Raw genomic sequence first — 18,262 nt, forward strand, 5'->3', positions numbered from 1 at the left:
TTCCAATAAAACTTTATTTACAGAAACAGACAACAGGCTGGATTTGGCTTGAAGACTGACTGTAATTTGCTGACCCATATTCTAAAGGTTGGCCCTTTAGTCTTTACTGCTCAAGAGGGTACTCAGTTTCTCTTCTTAGCCTCTTGCCTTTTCCCTGCTCCCTCCAAACACTGAGCCAGGAGGTAGCTGTATTGCCACGATCCTGCTGAAAGGCCAGAATGTTCTAGCACCAGTTTTCTTTTGCTCCATAAGTTTTTGAATGGTTGGGAGCATGGGCAGCAGGTGCTTGTCAAAAAGTGGGACCAGAATGGGAAGATGTCAGGTTGTCTTAAATTACACTTTGTCCCCTCTATGGTTCTAAAATATAAACCACAGCCAGAAGCCTAATTGCTTCTTCAATTTGATCTTTTTTTCCTCCAAGACGAACACATAACGGGAGCAAAAGTCTTATCATGAATGGCATATATAGTCCAAACGAGAGCCAGGCTTTCATGCCCACATAGCCAGGTGGCCGTGGCGGTGGTGGGCTTTGTTAGGACTGACAACAGGCCATTGGGGTTGAGAGGCCAGGGGCTGATGCAACCCTGCAGAACCGAAAGCAAGACTGAGCAAAATCCCCAACTTATCTGCTCTAGCACTGGGAGAAAGAGAGAGAGCACTCGCAATTCTGGATGACAGTGGCTGGGAGTCCAGAACCCGAAATCTTTCATTACATTTGACATCTGTGCTTGGCCGACTCGCGTTCTTTAAAACCTAACGTCCTCCATTGGGGCATGGGAAAACGTGGGCTTCGTGCCTTATGCAGCGCAGCTCTGCCAGAATGAGTGGATGCAGGCGCAGAGAAGGGCAGGCTGCTTTGGCCTCGGATCCCTGGCCGTCCCACCCATGCCGTACCCCCGCCGCAAGCAGGGGTCAATGCTTCTTTCCAGCGGGCGACGCCTTCCGATGCACAATTCCGTGACTAGGAGGTCATCCCAGCTGTTGCTACTGAAGCAAGGGAAGACCTTTTCCTCCGTTGTCCTTTCTTTTCCTTTGCCTTCATTCATCTGCGTTAAACTTGAAGGAGTATCCGGGTGAAACACAGCAGCGCATGTGTGGCTGAGGCCCCTTGGTCCTCCTCTGTTCTAGAAAAACCATCCCTTCACGGTCGCTGGGGGCTTGGAAAACTCAGAGTCCTCAGGCTTTCTGGGCTTTTCCTGCCTACTGCAGCGTTTCTAGTTGGCCTGCCCCCGGAGTGACTTCAGGCAGGAGGCTGGGAAGCAGAGGGGCTGTGGCCCCGTCGCAGGATTTGGTGGGTTGCCACGGCACGGGCTTCAGTCCATGCGCACGCGCAGGAGCCGACACCTGCTTGGCTCTTTGCCAAGTGCCCAGCCCAGCACTGCTGCCTGACTTGTGCCCGACAAAGGCACGTATTTCAGATGCGCAGTGACCAGCGGTGGTGAAGTTGACCTCAGTCTCCGCCATCAAGACCCCCCTGGGAATAAAGTTGCTACCCGGCGTGTGACTTCTCTGGAACGTTTTCTCCAAGGGCTGCTCTTTTGTATGTGTTTCGTGTCAGTACTGAAAGGAAGTAGCCACCCAAAGGCGGTGGGCGGACCTGAGGGGCAGAAGGGCTGGAGACACCCCGGAGGTGTAACGGATGTTGTGAATTCATTTGTCCGCCGTTCCCCGAACACATCACTCTAAGCAGCTGACCCCTGAAGCCTAAAGCAGTGGCACCCAGTCCCAAAAGCACATGCGGCGTCCGAGGCCAGACTCCCCTGCCCTTGCTGTGCTTGATGCTAGGAGCATCCCTTCAACCAAAGCAGTTAAGGAAAGACCATTTCTTTTGGCATTTTTTTTTTCCTTCTAGCATGTTCTGAAGCTTTCCTTTTATGAGAGGAAATCTCTACTCAGAACCTTTTAGTCTCTGACCTAGGGGCCAGGAGTCTTTGTGTCCCCTCACCTTGGCCGTGTTTCAAGGCCCCTTGCCTGGATTGGGCACTGAGGACGAGCAGCATAGGAGAGGGGTGGGGAAGGCTGAAGGGAAGGCCTACTCCCCTCCTCGTGTCCTTCACGATGGCCTGCAAGGCAGTAATACTTCCTCAAGGAAAGGTGGATAGGTCAGGTTCTGGAAGGAAATTGTGTGTCAGAGATTATTAATGAGAGCAATAAATGGTTCCCCGGTTGGACACTTATCTTTCTTTCAAAGAAGTCAAGATTTCTAAGGAGGACCACGGTAAAGCGAAGAATAGCATGTAGTTGAAAGAGACCTCTCAACGGTCACAACAGGAAGTTTCCTTATGTGAGGGGTCATTTGAGATGAAGAGGTAGAGCTGAGGTGGCCGAGAGCCGTCCCCGCGTGTTTCAGTGCTGTTGATCCCCACAACACAACAATTCCTTGGGAATCGATTTTCCGCAAGGTCGCTGAGCACTTGGCCCGTGTGGGCCGTCTGGAAGCCCTCAGTGCCTCCCCGTCCCGGCTGACGGGCACTTGCTAGAACTCCTGTGGAGAACAGCTGTTGGAGGAAGCATCTGCAGGTGCTGGGCCCTGGAAGGCACTCGGCAGCGTTCAGAACTAGTCCAACTTGAGCGTGCCCCATTAGCCCAGCATGCGAGCACCCCTGGCAAGCCAGGTTGGTAATTTAGTGGGTGGGAGCACTGAGTTCACAGAGCAGGCCTGGAATGGGCAAATGGTTAGTTTCTTCTAATCCCTTTGTTTTCTCCTGCCCTCCCACCCTCCTGGTCCTCCTCTTGGCCTGTGCACCCTGCCTCACAAAAAGCCACGCTGAATAATCAGCACAAATGCTTTACCTCTGGGGAGAATCTGGAGGTCTTGCATTGGCCGGGGGGAGTCTACGTGGGCTTGGGTTCCTTTAACATGTTTTTTAGACAGGCACAACTTCAGAGTTAGCCTTTTTTTTATACCACCACGTATTCAAATTCTGCCTGTGTAAAAGTTTTCCAACAAAAGCTGGCTTCATCAGATTCTTCCTTCAGCTGCATTTGTTAGGATTATGAAAAGCGGTCTTTCTCCCCCTGAACCTCCCCCTCCCCGCAAGTCAGTGAGTTTGAGATTTAGTGTAGCTGTAGTGGCCCTCTGTTCCAAATTTTGGCTTCTGACTGAAAGCTGAAACTTCTTTCCTTGTCTTTCTAAATTTGATTACGGACAAATATCTCTGCTTCTAATTATGGTCTTAAGTAGAGAGAAGGTACACTTTCGAGTCTGCAAAGCCTATAGGCTTCTGTAATTAAATATGTTTAAATGTGGTGTTTATATTTGAGTCATTTCTGTTGCTGTCCAAATGTTCAATGACAGACCATTGACATTTGTGAAGTATCATGCCAACTAAGTCCATTTGTGGCTTGCAGTAAAAATTATACTTCTGCAGTGGAAATTCTACATTCCAATAAGGCCTCACCATAAGAACCCTCTTCCTTGTCCCAAAAGAAGGTAGAACCTTTGGCGTTAGAGCTGGGCCTGTCTGGATTTCACCAATTTTTACGTTCGACTTTGAAAAGCAAGTCTCTCATCTAGAAAACAGAGGCCGTGGTTAGTGTCCTCCTCACATGGTTGTCACAAGCATTGAAAGGGATCACATACAGCAAGTCCTTAGCACCGCTTCTGGGACACACAGTAAGCACTTAATAAGTGCAAACCCTTGTTTACACAGTGCTTCTCAAAGCACCTGGTGGATGACTCCATCAGACACAGACGGCTGGGCCCCTCTCCCAGAGTCTGATCCTGTAGGTCTGGGTGAGGTCCATGAATTTGCATTTCTAAGAAGCTCCCAGGTGATGCGGAAGCTGCCTGTCCACGGACCACATTTTCAATCTCACCGATTTAAAAAGATCACCCAGCTTTTCATACAACATTCTTGTTATGTTTCGTGTCCTTAAAAGACTTGTGGGCAGAACACTGCTGGGTACTGTGTGAGTAATTTACAAAGGCGTCTGTAATCGAAAACAGATACTTAGATAAAAGGCATCCACTCTTAAATGGAATAAATCTGCAAGATTATGTGCGACATCATAGATCCACAAGAAGGAATGCATTTTGGGCCTGGTCAGTAAGTAATAGTATGCAGGTTGAAAGTTTCTTTTTTCTTAAAAACTCATCTTTTTAGGTATTCCAAAGCTCTAGAACTAGTACCTCTCTCTCAACCTTTCTTAAAGAAGTCACTTCGATGAGGAGAGGCAGAAAAACTTAGTGCATTTTAAATACCCTATTTCAGAAGCCAATCATTTAAAACTTGCAAAAGCCAAACAGAGCTAAAGAAAATAAAAAACTGAATGACAATTAAGCCAAATGAGCGCTTCAAGCATTCTGTAAGTTCTACGTTAAATTGCGATAAAGCCCTAAAAAGAAAATAATAATTATTTTAAGAGACAGAGAAAGAAAGAAAAAGGCAACTTCTAAAAATACCTGTCTAAAGTCTAATTCTGTAATGAATATAAATACTGTTTGGGGAGTAGTAGATGATTCTGAAATTAAGATCCCTTTATAACTTTAGAAATAATTATATGATAACACATAGCTGTCAGTACTTATAAAATGTCTTGTTATTTAGTTGCCATAACACCACTGAAGAATGTTGTAGCCTTGACACATTGGCTAGACTCTTTAAGTGAAAGGGGGAAGAAAGCTTACACTAATTATATGAGTTATTTCCTGAGTTAATTCCTCAGAAGGATGTACTACACTTAATGGCCGTCTTTTCTACCAGGCTTCATCCAAAGTAATTTATTTGAAAACCGCTCGCAGGGATAGGGCTGTGGAGCACCATTTTAATAATTGGATGCATAATTTGTGCTATCGCAGGCATATATCATTTCATCGAGCACATGATTATGAAGTCAACTCTGACAGGGTTTCGCTGCAACAGAGGATGTGGATCGGCCATGGAGTTAATTACTCCAGCCTTCCGCACACTGGCCCTCCTTTACTGACATTTTATCCATGCTAATAACGTTGGCATGGGTTGGGTTTCTTCACTGTTGGCCCAGCGCAGACGTTCAGACTGGGCAATGGACTTTTTAGTTGATAAATGGAGACCACACAATGAGAATCTCTTTAGCTGGTGTCCAGTGCTTTGACACTTGCTTGTCTTGAGCAAGGGTGTTGTTTGCAACACAAGTTGAATCTACTACCAGTGTTACCTTCTGTGATACACAGATGAAGCCGGGTTGATCATTGTTGCGGTGCCAAAAAAATCGGGACTAGTTTAAGTGCTGAATCAGAAGAAAATAAAGAACGGGGTAAGATTAGAAACGTGAATGGCCAGCTAGTCGAAACAACAGCAGTAATCAGTGTCTATTTCTTTCCCCATCAACTCCTTTAGCAAAATGCAATGATCGTGTTTGGCTGCATTTTTAATTCGTCTCCTCAACTTTTATGTCCACATGAAATTAATGAGCATTCAGCTCTGCATAAAGGGAAGAGACCGGGGTGGGCAACCGCTTAGCCAGATAGACAAAGCCCATTTATATTCGGGCTTTGAAACACTTATTTGAATGCTGATTATGGATATTTCTTCTTGGCACCCGGTTTATATATAATTTGGGTTCCAAATGTGATTTAAAAGTGATTGGCAGCAATGGCATGATTTTCAAAGGTGGACAGGAAAGGGTAGAAGGGGAGAAACACAGGGTCCGCTAATCCAGCAGTCAAATAATTGACCCATGAGTAATTAGAAGTTGGCTACGGTTGTGGAAACAAGACTGCCCCTCATGTGATGGCAGCCTCAAGTCTCCTTTGTAGTTTTTGGACGTGAGGCAATGAGCCAAATGCTCTGTCTAAACTGTTTGGGAATTGCTTTTAAGTTTGGCACTCTTGGAAAGGTATTATGTGACAAGTTGTTGCTTCGGTGCCCTCAAATGGCACAATGGCTTCAGTGATCTCGAGCCTAAATCAGAACTCTGTGGGCTGAGAAGTGGTTCTAGATTAGTTTCTGCCTCCACGCATGTCTCCGTCAACATACTCCCTTCTGTAACATCTGTCTGAGAGGAAGGGAGATTTGAAAAGCCTCCTCCTTCCCCACCGCTGTTTCTCCTTTTCATCCAACATACCCACCCTCTGGGTTTATGTGAAGGACTCTCTGTATGTAAGTCAGTTATATGATGAGCCAGCAGTTTCTTCCTGGCCAAGTCTAGTTTTAAGCCATAAGCTTATGAACCAAGCCCTGTCGTGGTAGTGCATGCATTATGGGATCTCCACAAAATGCACCATCCCTAATCTAATGAAGCTCTTTAATCAATCTTTTATACTAGGAAGACATTCATGTAAGGAGCCCCTATTTCCATCCCTGTTACCATGAGGGTAAGCCACCGCATCCAATATGGTTCTCATTGAAACGCCACACTCCTCTGTTCAGAACTAACCCTTATAGATAGTATACAGATATTCTAAAAAGAGGAAAAGGGGCTTCTCACTCATAGAAGCTTTGAAAATCACTTCCTACCATTAACCCCATTATGGAAATTAACAAAACGTATTTGAACATCCCAGAGATCTGCGATGTTCTCCAGTAAAGAGGTCTGTTCGACTCGACCTCGGCCTTTCTCGAATTTTCCAGCCGTGGGACACTTTGCCAATGCCGATAAGTACTTGCCCTTTTTCTTCTTCTAAGGGCTGAGGAACACATAGGGGTGATTTTCCTGTTTATTGAGTTTCTCTAGGGAAAACTGCCGAGTGTCCACCATTTACCTAATACATTCCAGTTATGCCAACCAACCCTTCAGTTTCAGGATCCAGCTGTCATTTTAGAGGGATCCTCAAACATATTGATAGAACGCTTTTGTATGTAAAAAATTAGAATTCTAGTATATTAAATTATAAGGAGATTAAACTGGTTATTTTTGGTTTCAGAAGGGCACTTTTTCTCCCAATGGGAAGATATACATAGAATGTCAGATCATACCCACCAATTTCCTTGGTGAGCATGAAATTAAAGCAAGGAGAGTTGATTGCATGTTTTGAATAGCCATCAACATCCAGTTGCCATGAACTTTGTCTCCACGGAAGGACAGTTATGTCCCGGTAACTGGACATGGTTGCTCCTAAGACCATACTAGGGTTGTTTTTGCCTCTCTGTTTGCCTCTCTAGCTCTCAAACTCTTTCTCTAGTTTTATTATTTTTTCAACAAAAATAATAGACGCACATAATTTTTTTTAAGTATTCTTAAAAAAATCAGTTTCTTGCCCCATCTTTTAGTTTTTAACCTTCTATGTCCCATCTCTATAGAAATCTTTTTCTAAGTAGGGTCTACAACCAACATGGGGCTTGAACTCATAACCCCAAGATCAAGAGTTGCATGTTCTGGGGCGCCTGGGTGGCTCAGTCGTTAAGCATCTGCCTTCGGCTCAGGTCATGATCCCAGGGTTCTGGGATTGAGCCCCGCGTCAGGCTCTCTGCTCAGCGGGAAACCTGCTTCTCCCTTTCCCACTCTTTGTGCTTGTGTTCTCACTCTCGTTGTCTCTCTCTCTCTCAAATAAATAAATAAAATCTTAAAAAAAAAAAAAAAAAAGAGTTGCATGTTCTACTGACTGAGCCAGCCAGGCACCCCTCTATAGAAATCTTCTTAATATTTCTTTGGGTCATCAATTCTATATAATGTGCCTATATAAATGATATGTCTCTTTCTTCATGTGCTTGTTTTATACATTATCTATTGACATCTCTTTATTCTTTTTTTTTTTTTTTTTTTTTTTTGACAGAGACAAAGCGAGAGAGGGAACACAAGCAGGGGGAGTGGGAGAGGGAGAAGCAGGCTTCCCACTGAGCAGGGAGCTTGATGCGGGGCTCAATTCCAGGACCCTGGGATCATGACCTGAGCTGAAGGCAGATGCTTAACCAACTGAGCCACCCAGGCGCCCCGACATCTCTTTATTCTTAATGAGGATTTTGTTTTATTTAATGTTTTCATATTTTATATCCCTCAGGATTATATCACAGGAAACAATTCTAGCTATTTCAAGCAGAAAGAGATTTCATATAGGGAAATCAGAGCCTAGAAAGCTAGAAGAGTAGAATGTAGGCTGGACTTCCAGGCATGACTCCCTGAACTGGTTAAGATGAGTGGCAGGGTCTTTTTACTGAGGCATAATTTACACACAATACAATTCACTTTTTAATGTGAGTAACTTAATGAGTTTTGACAAATATTGTTGTATAACCATACACCATTATTTTCAAGATATAAAACAATTCTATCACCTCCAGAACTTCCACCATGCCCCCTCTTCCCTCCCAGCCCCTGGCATCCACTGATCTATTTCTGTTTATATTCCTTTTCTAGAATGTCATATAAATTGAATCCTACAGCACGTAGTCTTTTGTGTCTGACTTCTTTCATTTAGCTTAAATGCTTTTGAAACTAATTCATGTTGTTGCATTTATTAGTAGTTCAATAGTTTTTATTACTGGGTAGTATTTTGTCGTATGAATATACCAGAACTTGATTACCCATTCACTAGCTGAGGGACATTTGAGTTGTTAACAGTTTTCAAGGATTACGAATAAAGCTGCTGTGAACATTCATGTGGAGTTCTTTGTGTGAACATATGTTTTCACTTCTCGGGTAAATGTCTGGGAGGGGGATTGTTGAGTTACATGGTAAGAACTACCAGACTGTTTTCAGAGCAGTTGTACCATTTTGCATTCCCATTAGCAGCGTAAGAGAGTTTCAGTTGCTCCACATCTTTAATACTTGATACTATCACTCTTGTGGGTAGAGTCATAGCCTGGTTTTCCGGATGCCCAAATGTTTACCGCTTCCAGATTTGCTATTACAAGGCCATCCCTGTGCCTATTTGCCTGTGGTAGAACAAAGACATGCGTTTGGGTCTACTAATTGTCAACCTCCAGGAGGAAGACAGCCTCCAGTATTGAGCTGAACCTGCTGATGGATACAAAAAGATGACTGGTCATGGTCTTGACTTGACCTTCACTGGATTCTAAATAACATACAAAACAATGCTTTCTGATTCTCTCGTAGGCTCTTTGATCATTCTATGGAAGGATTTAAAAACTGGGAGTTCATGACCATTCATTGCTGGGGAGAGCGAGCCACCGGTGACTGGATCCTTGAAGTTTACGATACCCCCTCCCAGCTGAGGAACTTTAAGACTCCAGGTAAGAATTCCCTTTTCTATCATTTGGTTTACTCTGCAGAAACAAATAATGGAATGTATTTTGGCCTGGAAGTGTTTTTACATTTATATATCAACAAACATCATCCTTTTTCATGTGATCTTGTAGTTTGAGTACCTGTATGTATTCCAGTTCTCAGCATTACCATTTGAGTGATAATAATTGAAGGATTAAAGAATAAACGTTTTGATATGAGTACGGGATAAAATGTGGCAGCTATTGATTGATGTTTCAGAATATATGATCCACATCTCTAACCAGCTTCCCCCCAGAAGCAAGCCAGCCTCATCTACCTGAGGTAGGCTAAATTGCACGGTCATGAGAAGAGACAGTTTCCTTAGTTATATGTTCCTCTGAATTTATTCTAAAATTAATTTTCAGTGCACACAAGACATTGAGCTTGACCTGTGCCGGCTTAACTGGTTACCAGTAAAGAAAATGAATGATGGTATTCTGCCCCATGTGAGCCTAAGAGCTAAGGAAAAGGAATGCTTTATAGATAAGTAAAATGTGGAAATTACGATGTTAACAGAAGCACATGGTCTATCTCCATCCTCATGCTAATACATGAAGCTTGTTTGTAACACAAAGTAAGGGAAAGTACAAATGTAGCTTGGGGCTGGAGACTGAACAGGTTTTCACAGCACCCTGTGTTGTCCACAATGGAGCCCTACGTAGTACTTGGCTCAGTGGCGGATGATCTGTTTGACAAGCACCCCAGCTCCCACCCAGCCGTGGACACATCTGCAACCATCTAACAAATCTGTGCTTCTCAGTGCTCTCTCTCTGCAGTCCACCTGCAGAAGATCCAGGCCTGAGGGCATGTTCGGACTGATGGATATCCATTTCTAGCCCTCTGCTGATTGCAGAATAAATTAACCTAGACATTGTGTAATTCACTGTAAGGGTGTGTATTACTCAGGTAACAGTGGGTTGCATAGGGCAAAGGAGGCACACAGCAGAACACAGGAATGAAGCATGCATTTGCCATACTTTTGCCCACCAGTCAAGGAAAGGTACTCATTCTTAGAGATCTGTTTTTGGCCACGCATTTGGCGATCTCTTCTCCCTAATTCTGTGACGTGTTTCCTCTGTGTTGCCACAGCAGACCCACACTCGGGGAGGTTAAAACCAGCATGGTGGCAAGGTGGCAATGAATCAGGATAAAAGATTTGTTAAAGAGTATCCAGGTCCAGCTCACCTCCAGCATGCATCATGAATACAATGGTTGCCAAAGTGTGATCGAGAAATCAAATGTTTGTCAACAAGGCAGGATTGATAGAAATCATTAAAATAAACTAGACCCTGGTTTCTAGATGCTTTCATTGGTCCCTAATCTACTTAGTCCTCAGGAAATTCCTCTCCCCTCCCTTCCTCTTTCCAGGCCATGCTCAATGCTCATGTGATAGAGATATACTGGGTCATGGCACCCAGGGTCAATGGTGGCATGGTGACATGGCTATGCTGCCCGACGCCAGTGGATCCATCGGCAGGTGACAGTTAAGGGCTCTTCTGTCTCAAGAGATCCCAGGGAAATAATCACTCTCCAGATGTGGCAGTTGTGTACCAAGGGGTGGGGGCGGGGGGGGCGGTGCAGCCTATGGCACAGACATAGGGGTACACTATCTGTTGAGAATATAAGACAGTTATAAAACTGACTAAAAGTGTCTCTCCTCTTTATTGTCACCATGCAACTCTAAAGAATGTCGGTGACAAAATGCTCCTCCCCACAAGAGCAAACTACCCCTTGGGGCACGCTCCTAGTAGGCCTGGTACTTATGTGCAAGGGTCAGGGGCCGTGAATGTAAAGCTCTGTGCTCTCCAGGAGTTCAGAGCCCCTTCAGAGTTGGTGATGATCATCTGTGTTAGAGGCTCTCAGCAGTAGCTCAGATAATCTAGAGTTGTCTCTTTCATAGCATTGGCTTCTCCTTATGCCATTTAAGTGTTCACTTGTAATTCCAGTCACTTCTAGTCATTTTACAGATGTTCTTTTCTGCCAGAAGAGAGATACCCTAATGCTATTACTGGCCTGGGGTCAGGAGGCTTTGATAGATTCACAGTCTTTGGATATCCTTCCTTTAAGCAACCTTCCAGTTTAGGATTAGTCACAACGTTGAAAAGGGACTTCTACTTCTATGTGTATGTTTCTATCATTGTTTCTGCGGTGTACAGCCCTATGGAAAGTTTCTCTAATTAATGAGGGATTTCTTTAGTAAGCTAATAGAAATTCAGTTGGAGATGTAGAATTTTCTAGCCCGATTAAATGGTAGAATCATTCCCAAGTATAAAGGTTCCTGATTCCAAACTGAGCTCCTATTTCTTTATTGTTTCTTCCCATTTGTTTATTATTAAAACATATATTAAGGATTTTTTAATTGAAGTGTAGTTGACACACGTTACATTAGTTTTGGGTGTACAACATGGTGATTAGACAAGTCTGTGTTACGCTGTGCTCATGCAAGTGTGGCCACCATGTGCACCACACAACACTCTTACATTACCATTGACTCTATTCCCTGTGCTGTGCCTTTCATCCCTGTGTCTTGTTCATTCCAAAGCTGTAAGCCTGAACCTCCCACTCTCCTTCATTGATGTTTCTCATCCTTCCATCCCTTTCCTCTCAGGCAACCACCAGTTTGTTCTATGTATTTATGAGTGAAATCATATGGTATTTGTGTTTCTCTGTTTCACTTATCTCACTTAGCATAATCCTTCTGGATTCATCCATGTTGTCACAAATGACAAGATTTCATTCCTTTTTATGGCTGAGTAATACTCCAATGTGTGTGTGTGTGTGTGTGTGTGTGTGTGCACGCGCGCGCACGCGCACTTATGCAACTATATATATATATATATATATATACCAAATCTTCTTTATCCATTTATCTATCAGTGGACACTTAGGTTGCTTCTACATCTTGGCTATTGTAAATAATGCTGCAATAAACATAGGGGTGCATATATCTTTTTTTTAAGATTTATTTATTTATTAGAGAGAGCACACTAGTGCGGGGAGGGTCAGGGGGAGAGAGAGAGAAGCTCAAGCCAACTTCACATTGAACACAGAGCCCAAGACGGGGCTCGATCCCAGGACCCCTAGATCATGTCCTGAGCCGAAATTAAGAGTCAGATGCTCAACTGACTATGCCACCCTGGTGCCCCTCCATCTATCGTTTTGAATCAGTGTCTTTGGGTTTTGGGGTAAATATCCAGTAGTGAAATTACTGGATTGTAGGGTATTTCTATTTTTAATTTTCTGAGGAACCTCCATCCTGTTTTCCAGAGTGGCTGCACCAGTTTGCATTCCCACCAAGAGTGCATGAGGCTTCCTTTTTCTCTGCATCCTCAACAACACTTGTTGTATCTTGTCTTTTTTATTTTAGCCAATCAGATTGGTGTGCGGTGATATCTCATTGTAGTTTTGATTTGCATTTCCCTGATGATTAGTGCTGTTGAGCATCTTTCCGTGTGTCTGTTGGCCATCTGTGTCTTTGGAAAAGTGTCTATCCAGGTTCTCTGCCCATTTCTTATCAGATTGTTTGGGTTTTTTGTGTCAGGCTGTATAAGTACTTTATACATTTTGGATATTAACCCCTTATCAGATATTTCATTTGCAAATATCATATATTCATGAGGTTACCTTTTTGTTTTGTTGATCGTTTCCTTTACTGTGCAAAAGCTTTTTAGTTTGGTGTAGTCCCAATAGTATATTTCTGCTCTTGTTTCTTTTTCCTAAAGAGGCATATCCATAAGTATGTTGCTAAGGGCAATGTTTAAGAAATTACTGGCTGTGTTTTCTTTTAGGAGATTTATGGTTTCAGGTCTCACATTTAGGTCTTTCATCTATTTGGGGTTTATTTTTGTGTCCGGGGTAAGAAAGCAGCCCACTTTCATTCTTCAGCATGCAGCTGTCCAGTTTTTCCCAACACCATTTATTGAAGAGACTGTCTTTTCCCCATTAAATATTCTTGACTTCTTTGTTACAGATTAATTGACTATATAAATGTGGGTTTATTTCTGGGCCTTCTATTCTATTCCATTGATCTATGTGTCTGTTTTTGTGCCAGTACCATAGTGTTGTGATTACTCCAGTTTTGTAGGAGATCTTGAAACCTGGGGTTGTGATGCCTCCAGCTTTGTTCTTCTTTCTCAAGATTTCTTCGGCTATTCAGGGGTCTTCAGCAGTTTCACACAAATTTTAGTATTATTTGTATGGACATCTTAGCAATATTAATTCTTCTAATCTATGGGTGTGGACTATTTTGCCATTTTTTGGTCATCTTCAATTTCTTTCATCAGTGTTTTATAGTTTTTAGACTCTAAATCTTTCACCTCCTTGGTTAAGTTTATCCCTAGGTGTTTTAGTCTTTGTGGTGCAATTGTAAAGGGAATTGTTTTCTTAATTTTTCTTTCTGCTACTTCATTATTAATGTATAGAAAGGCAACAGATTTCCAAATATTAATTTTGTATCTTGCAACATTACTGAATTCATTTATTCTAGAGTTTTGATGGAGTCTTTAGGGTTTTGTATATATAATGTCATGTCATCTGCAAATAGTGACACTTTTACTTCTTCCTTACCAATTTGTATGTCTTTTATTTCTTTTTCTTGTCTGTTTGCTACAGCTAAAACATCCAGTACCATGTGTTGACTAAAAGTGGCAAGAGTGGGCATCTTTGTCTTGTTTCTGATCTTAAAGGAAAAGCTCTGTTTTTCACCATTGAGTATGACATTAGCTATGGGTTTGTCATATATGGCCTTTATTATGTTGAGGTATGTCCTTCTAACTCCACTTTGTTGAGAGTTTTTATTATGAATGGATGTTGAATTTTGTCAAATGCTTGTTCTGCATCTGCTGAGACAATCATATGATTCTTATCCTTCACTTTATTAATATGGTATAGCACATTGATCGATTTGCAGATACTAAACCACCATTGTATCCCCAGAATAAATCCCACTGTGAATGTCCTTTTAATGTATCGTTGAATTTGGTTTGCTAATATTTTGTTGAGGATTTTTCCATCTGTGTTCATCAGGGATTTTGGCCTGTTTTTGATTTTGATTTTGATTTTCTGTTTTTGTAGTGTCTTTGGTTTCGGTATCAGGGTAACCCTAATCTCATAGAATGTATTTAGAAGGTTTCCTTCCTCTTCTATTTTTTGGAATAGTTTGAAGAAAATAGGTATTAACTCTTGTTTACATGTTTGCTGGAATTCACCTATTAATCCAACTGGTCTGGACTTTTGTTGTTGGGAGGTTTTTTTTTTAATTGCTGATTCAATTTCCTCACAAGTAATTAGTCTGTTCAGATTTTCTATTTCTTCCTGACTCCATTCTGAAAGATTGTATGCTTCTAGGAATTTATCCATTTCATCTAGGTTCTCCAATTTGTTGGCATATACTTTTTCATAGTAGTCTCCTATAATTCATTGTATATCTGTGATGTCAGTTGTTATTTCTGTTTCATTTCTGATTTTATTTATTTGGGTCCTCTCTTCATTTTTCTTGATTAGTCTGGCTAAAGGTTTATTAATTTTGTTTATCTTTTCAAGGAAGCATCTCTTGGTTTCACTGATCTTTTTATTGTTTATTTAGTCTCTGTTTCATTTATTTATACCATGATCTTTATTATTTCCTTCCTTCTACTAACTTTGGGCTTTGTTTTTCTTCTTTTTCTATTTCCTCTTGGTGTAAGGTTAGATTGTGCATTTGAAATGTTTCTTGTTTGTTGAGGTAGGCCTATATTGCTGTAAAATTCCCTCTTAGAACTGCTTTCTTGTTTCCCAAAGATATGGGACCATTGTGTTTTCATTTACATTTGTCTCGGTGTATTTTTCTTATTAACCAGTTGGTTGATTAGTAGCATGTTGTTTAGCATCCACATGTTTGTGTTTTTTTCCACTTTTCTTCTTGTAATTGGTTTCTAGTTTCATACTGTTGTGATCAGAAAACATGTGATACATCCTGGAGAATGTTCTATGTACACTTGAAAAGAATGTATATTCTGTTGGTTTTGGACAGACTATTCTGTATATCTCTTAAGTCCATCTGGTCTAATGTGTTATTCAAGGCCACTGTTTCCTTATTGATTTTCTGTTTGTATGATCTAGCCATTGGTGTAAGTCTGGTGTTGAAGTCCCCTACTATTATTGTATTACCATCAATTTCTCCCTTTATGTCATTTTGCTTTGTGAATTTTGTTGCCCCAATGTTGTGCATAGATATTTACAAGTATTATATCTTCTTGTCCTCCTTTGTCTCTTGTTATAGTCTTTGTGTTAAAGTCTATTTTATTTGATATAAATACTGCTACCTTGGCTGTTTTTATTTTGTTTTTTTCCTGCTCTCATTTGCATGGAATATCCTTTTATATCCCTTCACTTTCAGTCTGTAGTTAGGTCTGAAGTGAGTCTCTTGTGGGCAGCATATAGATGGGTCTAGGTTTTTTATTCATTCCACTACCCTCTGTCTTTTGATTGGAGTGTTTAGACCATTTACATTTAAAGTAATCTATTAATAGGTATGTATTCATTGCCATTTTGTTAATTGCTTTCTGGTTGTTTTTGTAGTTCTTGTTCCTTTCTTTTCTCTTGCTCTCTTTTCTTGTGATTGATGACTCTTTATAGTGTTATGCTTGACTTTCTCTATTTTTTGTGTATCTGTTAAAGATTTTTAGTTGGTGTTTACCATGGGGTTCATGTATAACATCTGAAGTATATAAGAATCTATATTAAGTTGACAATAACTTAAGTTTGAACACATTCTAAAAGAACTTCATTTTGGGGGCACCTGGGTGGCTCAGTCGGTTAAGCGTCTGCCTTCGGCTCAGGTCATGATCCCAGGGTCCTGGGATCGAGCCCCGCATCGAGCTCCCTGCTCTGCAGGAAGCCTGCTTCTCCCTCTCCCACTCCCCCTGCTTGTGTTCCCTCTCTTGCTGTGTCTCTCTCTGTCAAATAAATAAATAAAATCTTTAAAAAAAAAAAAGAACTTCATTTTTACTACCCCCTCCACATTTTATGTATATGTTGTCATATTTTACATCTATTTTATGATTCCCCTTAACTAATTTTTTCACATATCATTGACTTTACTGCTTCTATCTTTTAAGCTCTATACTGGCTCCAAAGGTGATTGTTCTACTACCTTTGCTGTATGTTTCCACTCATGAAATTTTTTCTTTTCATAATTTTCTTCTAATTATGACCTTTTCAACTAAAAACGTTCCTGTTAACATTTCTTGTAAGGCTGGTTTAATGATTATGAACTCCTTTAACTTTTGTTTGGGAAACTCTTAATCTCACTTTCAATTCTGAATGATAATCTTGCCAGGTGGAGTATTTTTGGTTGTGTTTTTGTTGTTGTTGTTGTTGTTGTTTTAGCACTTCAAATATATCATGCCACTCCATTTTGGCCTGCAAAATTTCTCCTGAAAAATCAGCTGAAAGCTTTATGGGGTTTACCTTGTGCATAACTAATTGTTTCTCTCTTGCTGCTTTTAATATTCTCTCTGTATCTTTAATCTTTGCCATTTTGTTAATCTTAGTGTGAATCTCATTGATTTCATCTTGTTTCAAAATCTCTCTGCTTCTTAAACCTGTATATCTGTTTCCTTCTCAAGGCTAGGGAAGTTTTCAGCTATTTCTTCAAATGAGTTTGCTGCCCCTTTCTCTCTCTCTCTCTTCCCTCTAGGACCCCTATAATATGAATGATTGTTTACTTTATGTTATCCTAGAGATCCCTTAGCCTATCCTCACTCTAAATTTTTTGCTTTCTTTTTGCTGTTCAGCTCAGATGCTTTCCATTACCCTGTCTTCCAGATCACTGATCCATTTTTCTGTATCCTCTAATCTACTGTTGATTCCTTATAGTGTATTTTTTATTTCAGTTAGTGTTCTTCAACTATGATTGGTTTTTCTATACATTTTCTATCTCTCTGTTGAAGTTCTGAGCCCTTCCACTATTCTCTTTAGTCCATTGATCATCTTTATGACCATTATTTTGAACTGTTTATCAGGCATATTGCTTATTTACATTTCACTTCGTTATTCTTCTGAGGTTTGTCTGTTCTTTCATTCTTTTCATATGTCTACTCATTTTGCTTGGCTTTCTGTATTTGTTTCTAAGAATTAGAACAGCTACTTATCCTAAACTAGAAGGACTGATCTTGTGTATGGTCATCCACCGTGTATGTGCCTGGTGACTTTGGCTGGCTGGCTGGGGGTCCCAGGTCACTCCATGCCGGGACCACCCTGGTGGGCTAGCCTGAGCTGTGTCATGGTGGTCCTGAGGCAGTCTGTGTAGAGGGCACCATAGTCTGACAGCTGAAGCTGAAGTGGGTGCAAGCCAGGGGATCACAGCACTCTCTATGCAGAGGGTATCCTGGCCAGATAGCTAATACTGAAATGGACATAGGCTGGGGCAGTCCTAGTTCTCTCCACATTGAGGGTGCCCCAACAGAGCAGCTGAAACCAAAGTACGTGTAAGCTGGGGGGTCACAGCACTCTTTGAGCAGAGAAGCTGAAGTGGCTACAAGGCAGGGGGTCCCAGGGCTCTTTGTGCTGAGGGCACCTTGGGCAGACGGTTAAAGCTGAAGTAGATGCAAGCTCCATCTGGAGTTAAGAAGGCTCAGGCCAGGAGATCCTGGGGCGCTCTGCATCAGGGAGGTCCTGGCAAGTTGTGAGCCAACTTGTGGGCCTAGAGTGTTCCTGGGTACTTTGCACATGTGTCACCTTGGTGAGATGGCTAGAGCTGTAGTGAGCACTGACCCAGGTGTCCCAGTGTCTCACCAAGCTGCCTTGGTGAGACAGCTGGGGCCTATGTGGGCTAGGGGACTGGGGCTCATGGAGGTAGTAACTGATGAGGGCACTCAGACCATGCTCCTGTCTACACTATCAAGGTGGAAGAGGAATGCAAACCATAGCACTCACCAGCTCCTCTGAGCCAGAGAGAGTTCCAGCAGCTTCCTACCATTTGGCTGAGTTCCAGCTGGATCCTTTATATTCCAGTTCCTCTTTTAAACGTTTAAAAGTGTGGGCTAAGGGCCCAGAGCTCACTGAGGCAGCAGGACAGTGTTGGCTCCAGACCCTGCTCCTGTCTGTGCTATCAAGGTGGAGGGGGAATGCAAAC

General features: G+C 42.0%; 1 protein-coding gene across 4 annotated transcripts in view; it reads left to right on the top strand.

Annotated features, from left to right (window-relative positions):
- Positions 1-18,262, top strand: part of PCSK5 (proprotein convertase subtilisin/kexin type 5) — a 456,302-nt gene that overhangs the window by 249,167 nt on the left and 188,873 nt on the right. For 3 of the 4 annotated variants that reach the window (XM_078062229.1, XM_036103195.2, XM_036103196.2), the window contains exon 13: positions 8,977-9,113. In XM_078062229.1, coding sequence (XP_077918355.1) covers positions 8,977-9,113 — 137 coding nt within the window. Of the gene's footprint in view, positions 1-8,976; positions 9,114-13,758; positions 13,907-18,262 lie in introns of all 4 variants that reach the window. The other variant, XR_013443967.1, reaches the window with a different exon arrangement.

This window comes from Halichoerus grypus, chromosome 14 (genome assembly GCF_964656455.1).
Source record: "Halichoerus grypus chromosome 14, mHalGry1.hap1.1, whole genome shotgun sequence".
Lineage (NCBI taxonomy): Eukaryota > Metazoa > Chordata > Mammalia > Carnivora > Phocidae > Halichoerus > Halichoerus grypus.